Here is a 19,975-nt window from a genome sequence, read left to right on the forward strand (position 1 = left end):
TCCTAAGTATCTGGCTAAGGTAAAGGGACCCCTGACCATTGTGGCCGACTCTGGGGTTGCTGTGCTCATCTCGCTTTACTGGCCGAGGGAGCCGGCGTACAGCTTCCAGGTCATGTGCCCAGCATGACCAAGGCGCTTCTGGTGAACCAGAGCAGCGCACGGAAACACATTTACCTTCCCGCCGGAGCAGTACCTATTTATCTACTTGCACTTTGACGTGCTTTTCGGCAAGCCCTAGGCTCTGTGGTTTAACCCACAGCGCCACCCGTGTCCCTGGGTATGCTTGCCTAAACAAGAATGCTTTTAGCAGGTGCTTGAAAAGAGTCTAGCAAAGGCATGTGCTTTATTGTAATAGGCGGGGAGTTCCAAAGTGCAGGTGCTGCCACAGTAAACAATGCAGTGCAGATATTATGTGGAACCTGTAGTAGTGCTTGAAACTACTGAAGGGTAGATTTTATTTATTGTGATTTCACCATGCTCTGTATTATCTGAAAAGGAACATTTATTTAAAAAGCAGGACTGCACAGCAGCAGTCTATTCGCCTGCGAGGCTCATCATGATCAGTGGGACTTATTCCCAAGCCGACGGTGCATAAGATGGGCTGCAATCCTATGCACCCCTTGCATCCAACTTGTACCTAAAAATCTGCACAAACCTGCACCAGAGAACTGTAGAGTTGGAAGGTGAGAGCTGTTTCATAGTTCTGCTGGATCTTTTAGAGGCATTTGACACCATCAGCCATAACATCCTTCTGGACCGTCTAGAGGGCCTGGGAGCTAGAGGCACTGTTATACAGTGGTTCCGCTCCTTCCTCTTGGGCCGTGTTCAGAAAATGTTGTTGGGGGTTGAGTGGTGTTGGGGGATGAGTGTTCAGATCCCTGAGCTCTCACTTGTGGGGTGCCTCAGGGTTCCGTCCTCTCCCCATGCTTTTCAACATCTACATGAAGCCGCTGGGAGAGATCAGGGGGTTTGGGCTGGGTGTTCATCAGTATGAGGAAACCCAGCTCCACCTCTCTTTCAAATCAGAACCAGTGAAGATGGTGAAGGTCCTGTGTGAGTGTCTGGAGGCGGTTTGAGGATGGATGGCAGCTAACATATTAAAGTTGAATGCTGACAAGGCAGGTGTCCTGTTTTGAGGGGACAGGAGGCAGGCAGGTGTGGAGGACTCCCTGGTTCTGAATGGGGTAACTGTACCCCTAAAAGACCAGGTGCGCAGCCTGGGAGTCATTTTGGACTTGCAGCTGTCAATGGAAGCACAGGTCAATTCCATGTCCAGGGCAGCTGTTTACAAGCTCCATCTGGTACGCAGGCTGAGACCCTATCCGCCCGCAGACTGTCTTGCCAGACTAGTGCACGCACCAGTTATCTCCCACTTGCACTACTGCAATGCACTCTACGTGGGGCTACCTTTGAAGGTGATCTGGAAACAACAATTAATCCAGAATGTGGCAGCTAGACTGGTGATGGGGTGCAGCCGCCAAGACCACATTACACTGGTATTGAAAGACCAACATAGGCTCCCATTGCATTTCTGAGCACAAATCAAAGCATTAGTGCTGACCTTTAAGGCGCTAAACGGCCTCGATCCAGTATACCTGAAGTAGAGTCTCCACCTCCATCGTTCTGCCTGGACATGGAGGTCCAGCACCAAGAGCCTTCTGGCAGGTCCCTCACTGTGAGAAGCAAAGTTACAGGGAACCAGATAGAGGGCCTTCTCAGTAGTGGTGCCCTCCCTGTGGAATAACTTCCCACCATATGTCCAAGGAAAAAACAGCCCACCAGACTTTAAAAGACATCTGGTGGGCTGCCCTGTTTAGGGAAGCTTTTAATATCTGAAGGACTATTGTATTTCAATATTTTGTTGGAAGCCACCCAGAGTGGCAGGGGAAATCCAGCCAGATGGGCGTGGTAATAAATATTATTATTATTGAAAACCAACACAAATTTTTTTCTGTACATCCAGAGACTTGACAATCATCTTACTTCCCAGGAAATCTGGGAAACCTGAGCGGAAAACTCCATACATTTATATGGTTTCCCACCTGTGTGAATTATCTTATGAATATTAAGGTCTCCACTCCCTCTGAAGCTTTTTCCACATTTCATAAATCTGGTTTTTCCCATTTGAGTTAGCAGAAGTTTCCTAAGGTTCCATATTGACTTAAGCTACTCCCCTTTGGGAGTTCGCCAGTGTAATGTAAGTTTATCCTCCCTGTTGAAGCTCGTCCCACATTCAATACGTTCCAATGGTTTCTCCCCCGTATAAGTTAGTTGGTGTATTCTAACACATGTGATAAGGCTACACAGGAAGGTATTGAGTAATAAAAGACTGGGCCATGAATTTATTTCATCAGACAAAGTTTAAAAAAGAGGAGTAGTAATTTATGCCTATCACCAAAATTTATATTTAAAGATGACCAAGGAAGATTTGTTGCAATTGAAATTCAATCACAAGGAGAGAAATTTTTGATAGTAGGCATCTATGCACCAAACGAGGGGAAATCGGAATTTTTTAAGAAGTTACATGAGACTCTGATGGACCATATGGATTACAATATGATTTTGATGGGGGACATGGAGTGGTGACTACAAATATGGACAAGGCACAGAGACAGGTAGTTACTAAGTATGGTAGACTACCAAAAACTTGTTTTGACATGACTGACAATATGGATTTAGTTGACATTTGGAGAACGAAGAACCCCTTGGGAAGAGAGGGAACTTTCTTCTCTGAGGCCAAAATGACATGGACAAGAATTGACCAAATTTGGGTAACTAGAGGGCTGGCTCCGAAGACTAGAAAAGTGGAAATCTGCCCTAAAACTTGCTCCGACCACAATGCTGTGAAGATGGAAATGAAACTAACACCAATTGGTTCCTTTAGATGGAGGATGAATGACACTTTGTTTAGGAATGAAGATGTGACTAAGAAGGCCCAAAAAACCTTGAGGGACTACTTTGAGATAAATATGAACACCACTGTTGAAAAAGAGTAATCTGGGACGCAAGTAAAGCAGCTATGAGAGGATTTTTGATACAACAGAATGCAATTAAGAAGAGAGCGCAAAATGAAAAATAAAGATAAGATTTTGGAGAAAATAAAGGAAGGAGAGAAGAAACTGAGAGTGAAACCAAAGTCACAGGAGATTCTGAAAGAGATAAAGTTATATCAAGTACAATATATGAAAATGATGAACCAGGAAATAGAATGGAAAATTAAACAGATGAGACAAAAACTCAATACCATTACGAATTTGGAAGTGGAGGGAAATAATATACAGAATCCAGTGGAGATCAGGAAGTGCTTTCAGAGGTACTTTAAACAACTATATACACAGGAGACGCAGAAAGAAATGGACATTGATCGTTTTTTGAAAATAAATGGACTACAAAAAAATCTCTCAAGAAAATAAGCTAATGTTGAATTACAAAATAACAGAGCAGGAGGTAGAAGGGGCCAATCAGAACATGCAATTAGGCAAATCTCCAGGGCCGGATGGTTTGACTTCAAGATATTATAGATCCTTGAAAGAATGGTTAGTACAACCTTTAAAGAAAGTTTGCAATGAAATATTGGAAGGGAAAAAGGCACCAGAGTTGTGGAAGGAAGCTTATATTACACTTATACCGAAAACAGAGTCTGAGAAGGCACAGCTTAAGAACTACCGCCCCATATCTTTGCTCAATGTGGATTATAAAATTTTTGCAGATATCATAACTAAAAGACTAAAAAAGGTTTTAGTAGAAGAAATACATAAAGATCAAGCGGGCTTTCTCCCGGGCAGGCACTTGTCTGACAATACGAGGAATATAATTAACATTTTAGAAAAATTACAAGTGAATATTAACACCAAAGCAGTTTTGATATTTGTGGACGCGGAGAAAGCCTTTGACAATATTTCCTGGAGTTTTATGAAGAAGAATTTACAGGGGATGGGGGTTGGCCAAGGTTTTGGAAATGGTATAGGTGCAATCTATTCAGAACAAAAGGCTAAATTAATTGTCAACAATGTGGTGACGGAAGAATTTAAGATAGAGAAAGGAACACGACAAGGTTGGCCAATTTCTCCTTTGCTTTTTATATCGGTCCTGGAGGTCCTTTTAAATATGATTAGAAGGGATCCATTGGTTAAAGGTATACAATTCGGAGCTAAACAGTACAAATTGAAAGCATTTGCCAATGATCTGGTATTGACATTACAGGAGCCAGAATCTAAAGTTCCAAAAGAGTATTGGAACTGATTCAAGAATTTGGTCAGGTAGCGGGATTTAAGTTGAATAAGATGAAAACAAGATTACCATAATAAAGGACAAAAGTGGTAAGGACCTAACAGAAGCAGAAGACATCAAGAAGAGGTGGCAAGAATACACAGAGGAATTATACCAGAAAGATATGGATGTCTCGTACACCCCAGGTAGTGTGGTTGCTGACCTTGAGCCAGACATCCTGGAAAGTGAAGTCAAACGGGCCTTAGAAAGCACTGCAAATAACAAGGCCAGTGGAAGTGATGGTATTCCAGCTGAACTATTTAAAATTTTAAAAGATGATGCTGTTGAGGTGCTACACTCAATATGCCAGCAAATTTGGAAAACTCAGCAGTGGCCAGAAGATTGGAGAAGATCAGTCTACATCCCAATCCCAAAGAAGGGCAGTGCCAAAGAATGCTCCAACTACCGCACAATTGCACTCATTTCACACGCTAGCAAGGTTATGCTTAAAATTCTACAAGGAAGGCTCAAGCAGTATGTGGACTGAGAACTCCCAGAAGTGCAAGCTGGATTTAGAAGAGGCAGAGGAACCAGAGACCAAATTGCAAACATGTGCTGGATTATGGAGAAAGCTAGAGAGTTCCAGAAAGACATCTACTTCTGCTTCATTGACTATGCAAAAGCCTTTGACTGTGTCGACCACAGCAAACTATGGCAAATTCTTAAAGAAATGGGAGTGCCTCATCACCTCATCTGTCTCCTGAGAAATCTCTATGTGGGACAAGAAGCTACAGTTAGAACTGGATATGGAACAACTGATTGGTTCAAAATTGGGAAAGGAGTACGACAAGGCTGTATTTTGTCTCCCTGCTTATTTAATTTATATGCAGAATACATCATGCGAAAGGCTGGGCTGGATGAATCCCAAGCTGGAATTAAGATTGCCGGAAGAAATATCAACAACCTCAGATATGCAGATGACACAACCTTGATGGCAGAAAGTGAGGAGGAATTAAAGAACCTTTTAATGAGGGTGAAAGAGGAGAGCGCAAAATATGGTCTGAAGCTCAACATCAAAAAAACGAAGATCATGGCCACTGGTCCCATCACCTCCTGGCAAATAGAAGGGGAAGAAATGGAGGCAGTGAGAGATTTTACTTTCTTGGGCTCCATGATCACTGCAGATGGTGACAGCAGCCACGAAATTAAAAGACGCCTGCTTCTTGGGAGAAGGGCAATGACAGGCCTAGACAGCATCTTGAGAAGTAGAGACGTCACCTTGCCAACAAAGGTCCGTATAGTTAAAGCCATGGTTTTCCCAGTAGTGATGTATGGAAGTGAGAGCTGGACCATAAAGAAGGCTGATCGCCGAAGAATTGATGCTTTTGAATTATGGTGCTGGAGAAGACTCTTGAGAGTCCCATGGACTGCAAGAAGATCAAACGCATCCATTCTTAAGGAAATCAGCCCTGAGTGCTCACTGGAAGGACAGATCGTGAAGCTGAGGCTCCAGTACTTTGGCCACCTCATGAGAAGAGAAGACTTCCTGGAGAAGACACTGATGCTGGGAAAGATGGGGGGCACAAGGAGAATGGGGCAACAGAGGACGAGATGGTTGGATAGTGTTTTCGAGGTTACCAGCATGAGTTTGACCAAACTGCGGGAGGTAGTGGAGGACAGAGGTGCCTGGCGTGCTCTGGTCCATGGGGTCACGAAGAGTCGGACACGACTAAACGACTAAACAACAACAAAAGATGAAAACTAAGGTTTTTGAGGTTACCAGCATGAGTTTGACCAAACTGCGGGAGGTAGTGGAGGACAGAGGTGCCTGGCGTGTTCTGGTCCATGGGGTCACGAAGAGTCAGACACGACTAAATGACTAAACAACAACAAGGTTTTAGAGAAAAATCTAACAGTGATTGAGAGAGAGAGGTTTCAGAAGGAGACAGGATTAACACTGGTTAAGAAAGTGAAATACCTAGGGGTTAATATGACTGCCAAGAATAAATAAATAATAATAATAATAATAATAAATTTTATTTATATCCCGCCCTCCCCAGCCGAAGCCGGGCTCAGGGCAGCTAACAACAATCAAATAATCAAACAGTCAAATAATCACACATTCTAAAAATATTTCATTATAAAAATTAATTAAAATCAAATTGATGGCAACCGATTAAGCAAAATTCTGTGCGGGTTGCCAGAGGAGGGAGTCAGGCTGCGCCCTGACCAAAGGCCTGGTGGAACAGCTCTGTCTTGTAAATTTATTTAAAGACAATTATGAAAAATGCTGGATGGAAGTGAAAAAGGATTTAGAAATATGATCAAATTTGAAGTTATCATTGCTAGGCCGGATTGCTGTGATAAAAATGAATGTATTGCCAAGGATGCTGTTTTTGTTTCAAACATTGCAAATTGTGGATAAAATGGATTGTTTCAAGAAGTGGCAGAGAGATATTTCTAGATTTGTCTGGCAGGGCAAGAAGCCTCAAATAAAATTTAAGATATTAACTGATGCTAAAGAAACAGGTGGATTTGGACTTCCGGGTTAGCACCATCGGCGAATGGCGGAGTTCCTCCGACCGGAGGAATGGGCTCTGTGGAAACTGGGTCTTCCCACTGCGGCGAAGGTGGGGACCCGCTAGAAACCCCAGGTGGAGAAGCCTGGGGACGTGGGGTTTGGCAGAGCACCAAGAGCGCCTCCCCTACTCGCAAGGAAACCCCCTGTTGGGGCTCCGGAGCGAAGTGGGATGAGCAGCGTGGTGCAGCGGACCGATTGCTATTTTCACGGAGGGAAGCCGCACAGCCATCGCTGGAGAGCGCTGACTTTTTCCTGATGACATTTGGACTCTAAACAAGTACCCATGAGTAAAAACGGAAGATTTGACTAAGGAAAAATCTTTGAATTAGGTAACGAAGCGGGAAGGTCTAAACAGGAAGTCCGCCTTCCGCTTTTTGTAAACAGACTGAAGCAAAGATCGTACAAGCTAAATAGCCTGGAATTTGATCTTAAGATTGAAATTTCCTGCACCCATGACCACCAAAACCCTCTTGACAACAGGAGGAAAGGGGGGAGAGAACTTTGACCGTCTAACCCTGCAGAAAGAGAGTAAAGGAATATAAATTTCCAACGTCCCAAACCCGGGGACGGGACGTCAGGACAGTAATCTTTGAAGAAAACGGAATATTCTTGGACAGATAGAAATAAAAGAGAAACAAATTAACTTTAATGTTGCTCTCTGCTTTTTTGTATTGTAAGGAAACAAAGTACTAGAAAATTGAAAGTAAATTTTCCTTTGTTGGATACATTTTAAAGATGGGCGTTAAATAGAAACTGTGTCCCCTAGAGGGAGCTTGTCAATTTTTTTGCTGCAGTCCACAGGGAGACATAACAGCTGTGAGAATCAGCGTGGGACCAGATACTTGACCTTGAACAGAAATGAGCAGGGAGGAAATTCCACCTTCTGCCCTTGGCAAAGTGAATGCTTTGCTGCAGCAGCTGCATGAGGATATGAACTTGATGAATGAAAAGCTGGATTTTATGGCTGCTGTAGCCAGAAAGTATGAACTGACAGGAAAAGAAGAGAAAGAAACTTCACTACAACCAATTCAGGAAACTGACTCAAGGCAAGTCCAAGGGCAGTGGAAGATGGAAGAGGTTGCGATTGCACCTCAAAAGTTACAAAGGGAGAGATCTAAAGTCATCGAACTTGAAGAGTGTCTGCAAGTTTTTGGAGTTATGGAAATTCTTAGCTCTAGTGGGACTGTGAAACAAAATGATAAGTATCTCTGGAACAACTATTGCTTGGATTACAAAATCAGCATAGGGGAGTGGGACTGTGGGGAATGGAACAACTTGATGAAAGAAAATGGAGACTACGACTGCATGGAATTCCCCAGAGACCCACTCCCCAAGGAGAAAGGGAAGAAACTACGAAAGAATTCAACAAGGGACAAGGAAGTGTCTTATCATAAACAGGAACAAGAAAACCAGCAGAGGGGACATGGAAGTGACCTGAGAGCCTCAGACATCAGAACACCGGATTGATGGTTAAGACTTAAAGGGAAGAAAGGACTGACACAACCCGAAACCAGGAAGAAGGGACGACGGACAAAATGAGAAGAGAACCTCTTTTTATATATCTTTTTATTTCTGTGTAATATTAATGAAATAGCAGATTGTGCTGGAAAGGAACCAATTGGCTTTAGCAGAAAGGCTTGAAGGAGTTAAGTATAAATATGGTTTAAATTCTAAATTTTGAAGTCTATGGTCTTGAAGGTAAGATAAAGTTAAAGACAACAATGGTAAATTGAGAAAGATTGCTAAGATAAATTATTTAAATAAAAATTGAGAAGTATGGGAAGAATTTGCTGAAATAATGAACAAATTAGAATACAAAAAGGGAGGTGTGAGGAGGTCTAAGACACAAGCTAATGAGATGATGCAATTTGAATCTATACCTTTTTTGTTTTTTGTTTTATCTTTTTTCTTCTTTTATGTTATTTTGTTGATGTTTTTGATTTTTTGTATTTTTGAAAATTTGAATAAATATTACTTTTAATAAAATAAAATAAAATAAAGAAAGAGGTGGATTTGCCCTGCCAGACCTTAAGCTTTTTTTTTTTTTTTGCCAAATTCTTTTTTATTGCGTGGTTCCATAAGAAAAAAAACAGACACACAAAACTTACACTAAATTAAACATATAGTACAGATACATACACACCCACATACGAAAAGAAACAAATACAAAAGAATACACAAATTTATAATTTTCACTTCAAACCAATCTCTTAGCTATCCCTTTTGGCACTTCCTTCAGCTTATCCGAAAATCATTCGAAGTAATCCATAAAGTTACGCATTCCCTAAGTTTTATTGTCATTATTCATATCTTTATCTCCTATTTACAATGTGCAATAGTTCATGTTTTGTCACAGCACATCTCTAAATCCCCTTAGCGTTGTTTGTCCCTCACTGATGTATTCCAGATAGTCTACATATTTTTCCCAATCCTTAATGAACTTTTGGTCTCTTGCATACCTGATTTTCCCTGTCATTTTATCTAGTTCCGCGTAGTCTAATAACTTTGATCTCCACTCTTCTATCGTTGGTATTTCCTGCTGCTTCCACCTCTGGGCTAAGACTACCCTTGCTGCTGTAACCGCATAGTATACTATGTATACTATGATATCTATGATCTTCTTTTTTAATCTCCTGTCCCAGCAGTCCTAATAGGAAAATCTCTGATTTCTTTGTGAACGTATATTTTAAAATCCTCTTTAATTCGGTGTAAATTTTTTCCCAAAACTGTTTCACTTTTCCACACTCCCACCACATGTGGTAGAAGGAGCCCTCTTTATCCTTGCATTTCCAGCACCTATTGTCCACTTTGTACATTTTTGACAATTTTGTAGGTGTTAAATACCACCTATAAAACATCTTCATGACATTTTCCTTTATCAATATAGAAGCTGTAAAGTTTAGCCCATCCTTCCAAAGTTTCTCCCAATCCTCAAATTGTATGGTATGGCCTATATCCCTTGCCCATCGAATCATCACCGGTTTGGTTACCTCGTTCCCCAAATTCCAGTTAAGCAACATCCTATACATCTTTGATATAATTTTCACTTCATTGTTTATTATCTCTATCTGGAATTTGGAGTCTTTATCTATGTAACCTCTTTCTCTAGTATCTCTTCTAAACATCTCATTTGCCTGATGATACTTTAGCCAGTCATATACATATTCCTTTACTTGCTCGTATGGTTTTAGTTTCCATTTCCCATCTTCTTTAATTACTAGTTGACTATACGTTACCCAATTACTTCTCATATTAATCGTCTTTATGCTCTCTGCTTCCAGAGGCGACAGCCAATGTGGTGTTTTCGGTTCTAGCAGGTTTTTATACCTTTCCCATATTTCAATTAGTGGCCCTCTAAAGATGTGGTTTTCAAACCCCTTATGTACTTTCCTTTTATTCCGCCATAAGTAGGCGTGCCAACCGAATCTATTTTCGAAGCCCTCCAAGTCGAGTAGCTCCTTATTTGCCAGCTTTACCCAGTCTTTTATCCAGCAAAGACATGTAGCTTCATAGTATAGCTTCAAATCTGGCAGGGCAAAACCTCCTCTTTCCTTTATGTCTGTTAATAATTTGAACTGAATTCTAGGTTTTTTGCCCTGCCAGATGTATCTTGAGAGTACTCTTTGCCATTCTTTAAAGATTCGGATTCCCTTAATTATAGGTATGGTTTGAAATAGGAACATCAACCTTGGTAGGACATTCATCTTAATTGTGTTGATTCTTCCCCAGAATGACAATTTCAACCTTCCCCATATTTCCAGGTCCTTTTTTATTCCCTTCCATGTCAGCTCATAATTGTTTTTGAACAAGTCTATGTTTTTAGGTGTTATCCAGATTCCTAAGTATTTGACTTTCTTAGTGACTTCTATCTGTGATTGTTGTTGTATTATTTCTATTACCCTTTGGTCCATGTTTTTACTTAAGATTTTTGTTTTTGTCTTATTTAATTTGAAGCCTGCTATCTCTCCGAACTGGTCAATTTCCTTTAATATATGTTCTATTGCGATTGTTGGCTCTTCTGACATTATTACTACATCATCCGCAAAGGCTTTGGTCTTATACACATTCTGTCCAATTAACACCCCCTTTATATTTCTGTTTTGTCTTATTGAGTCCAGAAGAACTTCTAGCACTGTTATAAATAATAACGGGGAGAGTGGGCAACCCTGCCTTGTTCCTTTTTTAATCTTTATCTCTTCTGTCACTATGTTGTTTATTATCAGTTTGGCTTTCTGCTCGGTATATATTGCTCTAACCCCGTTGAGGAAATCGTTTCCCACTTCCATATATTCCAAGTTTTTCAGCATGAAGTCCCAAGCCACATTATCGAAAGCCTTCTCGGCATCCACAAACATCATTATAACTTGTTTATCAATCCTCACCGATAAATATTCTAACATGTTAATTATATTTCTTGTATTATCTCTTATCTGCCGACCTGGTAGAAATCCCGCCTGGTCCTTATGAATAATTTCTGATAACAATTTCTTTAACCTCCTCGCAAGGATTCCTGCAAATATTTTATAATCTGTGTTTAATAGTGAAATTGGTCTGTAATTTTTGACTTGGGTTGTGTCTGCTTCTTGTTTTGGGATGAGTGTTCTGGACTTAGAAGGTTTTAATAATGTATTTGGGTGGCATGCATATTTGTGGTATGATAAGGTCAAAGCACATAAAGCGTTTAAAAACCATATTGTTAGGAAAGCACTGTTTAATGTCTGGATAAGATATAAGGACTTGCCTGAAAACAAAACTCCAAGGTGGCTGTCACCAATGGAAGCGAAGGCTCAGAAAAAGCTCAATATGGAGGCCAAATGACCGAAATATTGGGAAATTTTGGAACAAGAGGGAGATAGATTAAAACTGCAGAGTTTTGAAAAACTAAAAAACAAAGTGCGAGATTGGCTTCATTATTACCAAATAATGGAGGTTTACAATTTGGACAAGAAAATTAGCTTCCAGGTGGAAAAATCAAAATTGGAAACAGAACTGTTAGATCCCAAAATTAAGAACTTGTCAAGAATGTATAACTTGCTGTTGAAATGGAACACTCAGGATGAAACGGTGAAATCTGCTATGATTAAATGGGCACAAGATGTTGGACACAACATTATGATGGCTGACTGGGAACAGTTATGGACCACAGGTATGAAATTTACGGCATGTAATGCCTTAAGAGAGACCTTTGTTGGCAAGGTGATGTCTCTACTTCTCAAGATGCTGTCTAGGCCTGTCATTGCCCTTCTCCCAAGAAGCAGGCGTCTTTTAATTTCGTGGCTGCTGTCACCATCTGCAGTGATCATTGAGCCCAAGAAAGTAAAATCTCTCACTACCTCCATTTCTTCCCCTTCTATTTGCCAGGAGGTGATGGGACCAGTGGCCATGATCTTCGTTTTTTTGATGTTGAGCTTCAGACCATATTTTGCGCTCTCCTCTTTCACCCTCATTAAAAGGTTCTTTAATTCCTCCTCACTTTCTGCCATCAAGGTTGTGTCATCTGCATATCTGAGGTTGTTGATATTACTTCCGGCAATCTTAATTCCGGCTAGAGATTCATCCAGCCCAGCCTTTCGCATGATGAATTCTGCATATAAGTTAAATAAGCAGGGAGACAAAATACAGCCTTGTCGTACTCCTTTCCCAATTTTGGACCAATCAGTTGTTCCATATCCAGTTCTAACTGTAGCTTCTTGTCCCACATAGAGATTTCTCAGGAGACAGATGAGGTGATGAGGCACTCCCATTTCTTTAAGAACTTGCCATAGTTTGCCATGGTCGACACAGTCAAAGGCTTTTGCATAGTCAATGAAGCAGAAGTAGATGTCTTTCTGGAACTCTCTAGCTTTCTCCATAATCCAGCGCATGTTTGCAATTTGGTCTCTGGTTCCTCTGCCTCTTCTAAATCCAGCTTGCACTTCTGGGAGTTCTCGGTCCACACACTGCTTGAGCCTTCCTTGTAGAATTTTAAGCATAACCTTGCTAGCATGTGAAATGAGTGCAATTGTGCGGTAGTTGGAGCATTCTTTGGCACTGCCCTTCTTTGGGATTGGGATGTAGACTGATCTTCTCCAATCTTCTGGCCACTGCTGAATTTTCCAAACTTGCTGGCATATTGAGTGTAGCACCTTAACAGCATCATCTTTTAAAATTTTAAATAGTTCAGCTGGAATACCATCACTTCCACTGGCCTTGTTATTTGCAGTGCTTTCTAAGGCCCATTTGACTTCACTTTCCAGGATGTCTGGCTCAAGGTCAGCAACCACACTACCTGGGCTATACGGGACATCCATTTATTTCTGGTATAATTCCTCTGTGTATTCTTGCCACCTCTTCTTGATGTCTTCTGCTTCTGTTAGGTCCTTTCCACTTTTGTCCTTTATTATGGAAATGTTTGTACGAAATGTTCCTTTCATATCTCCAATTTTCTTGAACAGATCTCTGGTTCTTCCCATTCTATTGCTTTCCTCTATTTCTTTGCATTGCTCGTTTAAGAAGGTCTTCTTGTCTCTCCTTGCTATTCTTTGGAAATCTGCATTCAATTTCCTGTATCTTTCACCATCTCCCTCGCATTTTGCTTGCCTTCTCTCCCCCACTATTTGTAAGGCCTCATTGGACAGCCACTTTGGTTTCTTGCATTTCCTTTTCATTGGGATGGTTTTCGTTGCTGCCTCCTGTATAATGTTATGAGCCTCCATTCATAGTTTTTCAGGCACTCTGTCCACCAGATCTAAATCCTTAAACCTGTTCCTCACTTCTACTATGTATTCATAAGGGATTTGACTTAGATTGTATCTTACCGGACCAGTGGTTTTTCCTACTTTCTTCAGTTTAAGCTTGAATTTTGCTATAAGAAGCTGTTGATCTGAGCCACAGTCAGCTCCAGGTCTTGTTTTTGCTGACTGTATAGAACTTCTCCATCTTTGGCTGCAGAGAATATAATCAATCTGATTTCGATGCTGCCCATCTGGTGATGTCCATGTGTAGAGTCGTCTCTTGTGTTGTTGGAAAAGCGTGTTTGTGATGACCAGCTTGTTCTCTTGACAGAACTCTATTAGCCTTTGCCCTGCTTCGTTTTGATCTCCAAGGCCAAACTAGCCAGTTGTTCCTTTTATCTCTTGACTCCCTACTTTAGCATTCCAATCCCCTATGATGAGAAGAACATCCTTCTTTGGTGTCACTTCTATAAGGTGTTGTAAGTCTTCATAGAATTGGTCAATTTCAGTTTCTTCAGCACCAGTAGTTGGTGCATAAACTTGGATTACTGTTATGTTAAAAGGTCTGCCTTGGATTCGTATCGAGATCATTCTATCATTTTTGATACAGTACAGCCTTCGCCACTCTTTTGTTGACTATGAGGGCCACTCCATTTCTTTTACGGGTTTCTTGCCCACAGTAGTAGATATGATGGTCATCCGAACTGAATTCACCCATTCCCGTCCATTTTAGTTCACTGATGCCCAGGATGTCAATATTTATTCTTGCCATCTCACTTTTGACCACCTCCAACTTACCCAGATTCATGGTTCTTACATTCCAGGTTCCTATGCAATATTTTTCTTTACAGCATTGGACTTTCCTTTCGCTTCCAGGCATATCCTGGAAGAATGTAAAATTACAGTATATTAAGATAAATTATTAGGATAAAAACAAAGATGGAAAGGATTTGCTGAAATATCTAACAGAACTAGAATACAAAAAAGGGAGGTGTGAGGAGGTCAAGGAAACAAGCAAATGAAAGATAAGTAATGGGAAGGTTTGATTTGTTTTTTTCTTTTTTCTTTTGTTTGTTTTTTTCTTTTTTCTTCTGTTTGTTTTTACTTGTTGTGATGTATTGTCTTGTTTTTTGCTTAATTTGGTGTTTTCTCTTTTTTCCTTTTGTAACCTTTAAAACTTTAATAAATATTATTTTTTAAAAAATAGTTGGTGTATTCTAAGTGCTCTACTGCAGCTGAGGTTGGTGTCTTATAAGGTGTCGATATGGACTGAAGCTTTCCACATTCTTTCCACATTCAGTACATTTAAATGGTTTCTCCTGTGTGAGTTCGTTGGTGTCTTCTAAGTGTTCCATTTTGACTGAAGCTCTTTCCACATTCAATACATTTAAATGGTGTCTCCCCCGTGTGAGTTCGTTGATGTTTTCTAAGGCTTTCAGTTAGACTGAAGCACTTTCCACATTCAATACATTTAAATGGTGTCTCCCCCGTGTGAGTTCGTTGGTGTCTTCTAAGTGTTCCATTTTGACTGAAGCTCTTTCCACATTCAATACATTTAAATGGTTTCTCCCCAATGTGAGTTCGTTGGTGCATTCTAAGTGTTTCATATCGACTGAAGATCTTTCCACATTCAATACATTTAAATGGTTTCTCCCCTGTGTGAGTTAGTTGGTGTATTCTAAGTGCTCCGTTTTGACTGAAGCACTTTCCACATTCAATACATTCAAATGGTTTCTCCCCCGTGTGAGTTTGTAGGTGTCTTCTAAGGTGTCCACTTTCACTGAAGCTCTTTCCACATTCAATACATTCAAATGGTTTCTCCCCCGTGTGAGTTTTTTGGTGTTTTCTAAGTGTTCCACTTTCACTGAAGCTCTTTCCACATTCAATACATTTAAATGGTTTCTCCCCTGTGTGAGTTCGTTGGTGTATTCCAAGTGCTTCATATCGACTGAAGATCTTTCCACATTCAATACATTGAAATGGTTTCTCCCCCGTGTGAGTTTTTTGGTGTCTTCTAAGTGCTCCACTTTCACTGAAACTCTTTCCACATTCAATACATTTAAATGGTTTATCCCCTGTGTGAGTTCGTTGGTGTATTCTAAGTGCTCCGTTTAGACTGAAGCACTTTCCACATTCAATACATTCAAATGGTTTCTCCCCCGTGTGAGTTTTTTGGTGTTTTCTAAGTGTTCCGTTTAGACTGAAGCACTTTCCACATTCAATACATGCAAATGGTTTCTCCCCTGTGTGAGTTCGTTGGTGTATTCTAAGTGCTTGGTTTTGACTGAAGCTCTTTCCACATTCAATACATTGAAATGGTTTCTCCCCTGTGTGAGTTTGTTGGTGTCTTCTAAGTGCTCCACTTTTAATGAAGCTCTTTCCACATTCAATACATTCAAATGGTTTCTCCCCCGTGTGAGTTTTTTGGTGTTTTCTAAGGTTTCCACTTACACTGAAGCTCTTTCCACATTCAATACATTGAAATGGTTTCTCCCCTGTGTGAGTTCGTTGGTGTATTCTAAGTGCTCCGTTTTTACTGAAGCTCTTTCCACATTCAATACATGCAAATGGTTTCTCCCCCGTGTGAGTTTTTTGGTGTTTTCTAAGTGTTCCACTTACACTGAAGCTCTTTCCACATTCAATACATTTAAATGGTTTATCCCCTGTGTGAGTTCGTTGGTGTATTCTAAGTGCTCCGTTTAGACTGAAGCACTTTCCACATTCAATACATTCAAATGGTTTCTCCCCCGTGTGAGTTTTTTGGTGTTTTCTAAGCGTTCCACTTTCACTGAAGCACTTTCCACATTCAATACATGCAAATGGTTTCTCCCCTGTGTGAGTTCGTTGGTGTATTCTAAGTGCTGCGTTTTGACTGAAGCTCTTTCCACATTCAATACATTGAAATGGTTTCTCCCCTGTGTGAGTTTGTTGGTGTCTTCTAAGTGCTCCACTTTTAATGAAGCTCTTTCCACATTCAATACATTCAAATGGTTTCTCCCCCGTGTGAGTTTTTTGGTGTTTTCTAAGGTTTCCACTTTCACTGAAGCACTTTCCACATTCAATACATTGAAATGGTTTCTCCCCTGTGTGAGTTCGTTGGTGTATTCTAAGTGCTCCGTTTTTACTGAAGCTCTTTCCACATTCAATACATGCAAATGGTTTCTCCCCTGTATGAGTTTGTTGGTGTCTTCTCAGTCTTCCACTGTGACTAAAGCACATCCCACACTCCAGGCATTTAAACTGTTTCTTTGTTCTTCCCAATGATTTCACAGATGACTCCATAGAATTCTGGCCATCATCTTCCTCACCTGTTTGGGAGTGGGGGGGGGGGAGAATCCTGTTAAGACTTTCAAGAAAGAAAAGAAAGGAACTAAAAAACACGTTAATCCCAATATGCACTGTCTCTTATTTTAACAGTCTCCATTCTCCACTGTCCTCTCTTACGTTCCAAACTTCTAGGAATGTAGATGTGATAATGGCAAGAATGAGACATGATCACTCCATTCACTTAATAAAATGCATTTATGTTATAATTTATGGTGGAACTGGCTTCTTAGACACATCTCTGTACAGTGGTACCTCGGGTTAAGTACTTAATTCGTTCTGGAGGTCCGTACTTAACCTGAAACTGTTCTTATGCTGAAGCAGCATTTTAGCTAATGGGGCCTTCACCGCCGGAGCACGATTTCTGTTCTCATCCTGAAGCAAAGTTCTTAACCTGAAGCACTATTTCTGGGTGAGCAGAGTCTGTAACCTGAAGCATATGTAACCTGAAGCGTATGTAACCCGAGGTACCACAGTATTTCTCTTTTTCCAGGGAGGAAATGATCACAGGCTTGAATAGCAGTCTCTCCTATGACTAAGAAGTAAAACTTTTGTGTTACCTATGCCACATGTAACTGTAAAAATATTGCAATATATTAGAACAGGCATCCCCAAACTTGGCCCTCCAGATGTTTTGGGACTACAATTCCCATCATCCCTGACCACTGATCCTGTTAGCTAGGGACATTGGGAGTTGTAGTCCCAAAACATCTGGAGGGCCAAGTTTGGGGATGCCTGTATTAGAACATAAGAAGAGCCTGTTCGATTGAGCAAATGCCCCCCTAGTCCAGCATCCTGTTCTCACAGTGGTCAACTAAATGCCTGCAGTAAACCAGCAAGCAGGATTTGAGTACAAGAGCCCCCTGCCTTCCTGTGCTTTCAGTCTAATCCTCTTTTTCAAGCTATCCAAGTTGTTGGCCATCACTCCTGTAGGATGGAAGTCCATAGAAATCCATTTAGACTATTGCTCATATCTTGGGCAATAGAATAAAAGGTGTTTTAGCAGAAAAAATTCATCACAAGCAGGCCTGCTTTCTACCAGGACGTCAGATGAAGGAGAATATAAGGAATATAATTGATATTATTGAATATTTGAAAGTAAGAAATGAAAAAAAGTGGCCTTAATGTTTATAGGTGCTGAAAAGGCCTTTGATAATGTTTCATGGGCTTTTATGAAAAATATAAAAGAAAAAATGAATTATGGGGAAGCAATTTATTTTTACCAACAGTCTATGCTGATTGTTAATAAGGTTATAACAGAAAAGTGTAAAATAATGAAGGGGACAAGACAAGGATACCCTATCACCATTATTATTTATTTTGGTATTAGAGGCCCTGGCGAGAGAGAAAAAGTGGAGAAATTAATTACAGGAATAACAGTAGAAAATAAAGCATATAAATTAAAAGCTTTTACAGTAATTGTAATTATAGTGGATCCCAAAAATACCGTATTTTTCTCTCTATTACACGCAGATTGTTTCTCCTAAAAAGTAAGGGGAAATGTCTGTGCGTGTTATGGAGCGAATGTGGGGGGTCCCTGGAGCCGATTAGGGGAGCGCAGGAACAAAAATCAGCAAAAATCAATCGTGCGTTGTGTCGGAGAGGGAAACCTGAAAAGAGGAAGTGGTTGCTTTCCTGCATTCTGCCTCAGGGTCTTACTGCCCACCCTCCTCTGTTTCGTTGCTGTGTTTGCTCAAACAGAACAAAGAGCAGGGAAAGCCCCTCCCCTCCAGGCAAGCAGAGGGGAAAGCAGAGGTCTTTCCTTCTAATTCCTCTCCGTGCTCCTCGTAGGCAGCCAGAAAACATGCAGGAGGAGAGAGAAAGCTGGCTTCGGTTTGTGGAAACTTTTGCCTTCCTTTCCTTCCTCCCGTAAAATCCCTCTCCTGCTTTCTTAGCCAGCTGATTCTCTGCACACCGCTCTCTTGTCCCTTCTGTGTTTTTCCTTCACTCCCCACTTAAAATGTAGTTACAAAGCATGGATCCACATGGATCCTCAGGATCTTTGCATTGGGCCACCCCAAATTCACCATCAGATCACATAGCAGCCTGCCCCCCTAAAATCACATACCCACTGTTGCCTGGGGCTGCAATGGTGCAAAAACGTGGTTAAAAAGCATGGATCCACATGGATCCTCAGGATCTTTGCATTGGGCCACCCCAAATTCACCATCAGATCACATAGCAGCCTGCCCCCCTAAAATCACACACCCACTGTTGCCTGGGGCTGCAATGGTGCAAAAATGTGGTTAAAAAGCATGGATCCACATGGATCCTCAGGATCTTTGCATTGGGCCACCCCAAATTCACCATCAGATCACATAGCAGCCTGCCCCCCTAAAATCACACACCCACTGTTGCCTGGGGTTGCAATGGTGCAAAAATGTGGTTAAAAAGCATGGATCCACATGGATCCTCAGGATCTTTGCATTGGGCCACCCCAAATTCACCATCAGATCACATAGCAGCCTGCCCCCCCAAAATCACACACCCACTGTTGCCTGGGGCTGCAATGGTGCAAAAACGTGGTTAAAAAGCATGGATCCACATGGATCCTCAGGATCTTTGCATTGAGCTACCCCAAATTCACCATCAGATCACATGTCTGTGGCCACAGCATGAAGCACAAAAATGATACATCCACTGTTTCATTCAGAATTTTTTTCCTTGTTTTCCTCCTCTAAAAACGATGTGCGTCATATGGTCAGGTGCGTGTTATAGAGCGAAAAATACGGTACTCCACCGAAGGTGGTAGAAAAGATACAGGACTTCGGGCAGACCGGAGGCTTTAAACTAAACAAGAATAAGACTAAGTTTTTGGTAAAAAACACAATGGAGGAAGATCAAAAGGAATTACAACAGAAAACAGAGTTAGTTATACATAACAAAGTCAAATACTGAGGTATTTGTTTGACAGCTAAGAATATTAATATTTTTAAAGACAATTACAAGAATGAGTGGAAAGAAATAAAAAGAGCTTTAGAGATATGGGGAAGAATGAATTTATCATTTTGGGGAAGAATATCAGTAATAAAAATGAATGTATTGCCAAAAATGTTATTTTTATTCCAATCAGTCCTGGCAATAGGCAACGCAGGATGCTTTGAAAAATGGCAAGAAGATATATCTAGGTTTATCTGACAAGGGACGA

General features: G+C 40.9%; 2 protein-coding genes across 3 annotated transcripts in view; both read right to left on the reverse strand.

Moving 5' to 3' along the window:
• Nucleotides 1–19,975, reverse strand: part of LOC310701459 (uncharacterized protein) — a 72,654-nt gene that overhangs the window by 20,873 nt on the left and 31,806 nt on the right. The gene's annotated exons all lie outside the window — the stretch shown is intronic.
• Nucleotides 11,482–19,975, reverse strand: part of LOC310701275 (uncharacterized protein) — a 42,733-nt gene continuing 34,239 nt past the window's right edge. For both annotated transcript variants that reach the window (XM_083491930.1, XM_083491929.1), the window contains exon 3: nt 11,482–16,811. In XM_083491930.1, coding sequence (XP_083348056.1) covers nt 14,809–16,811 — 2,003 coding nt within the window. In that variant the 3' untranslated portion in view covers nt 11,482–14,808. The remainder of the gene's footprint in view (nt 16,812–19,975) is intronic.

Source organism: Podarcis liolepis (genome assembly GCF_965112155.1).
Source record: "Podarcis liolepis genome assembly, chromosome: 2".
In the NCBI taxonomy this organism is placed as follows: domain Eukaryota; kingdom Metazoa; phylum Chordata; class Lepidosauria; order Squamata; family Lacertidae; genus Podarcis; species Podarcis liolepis.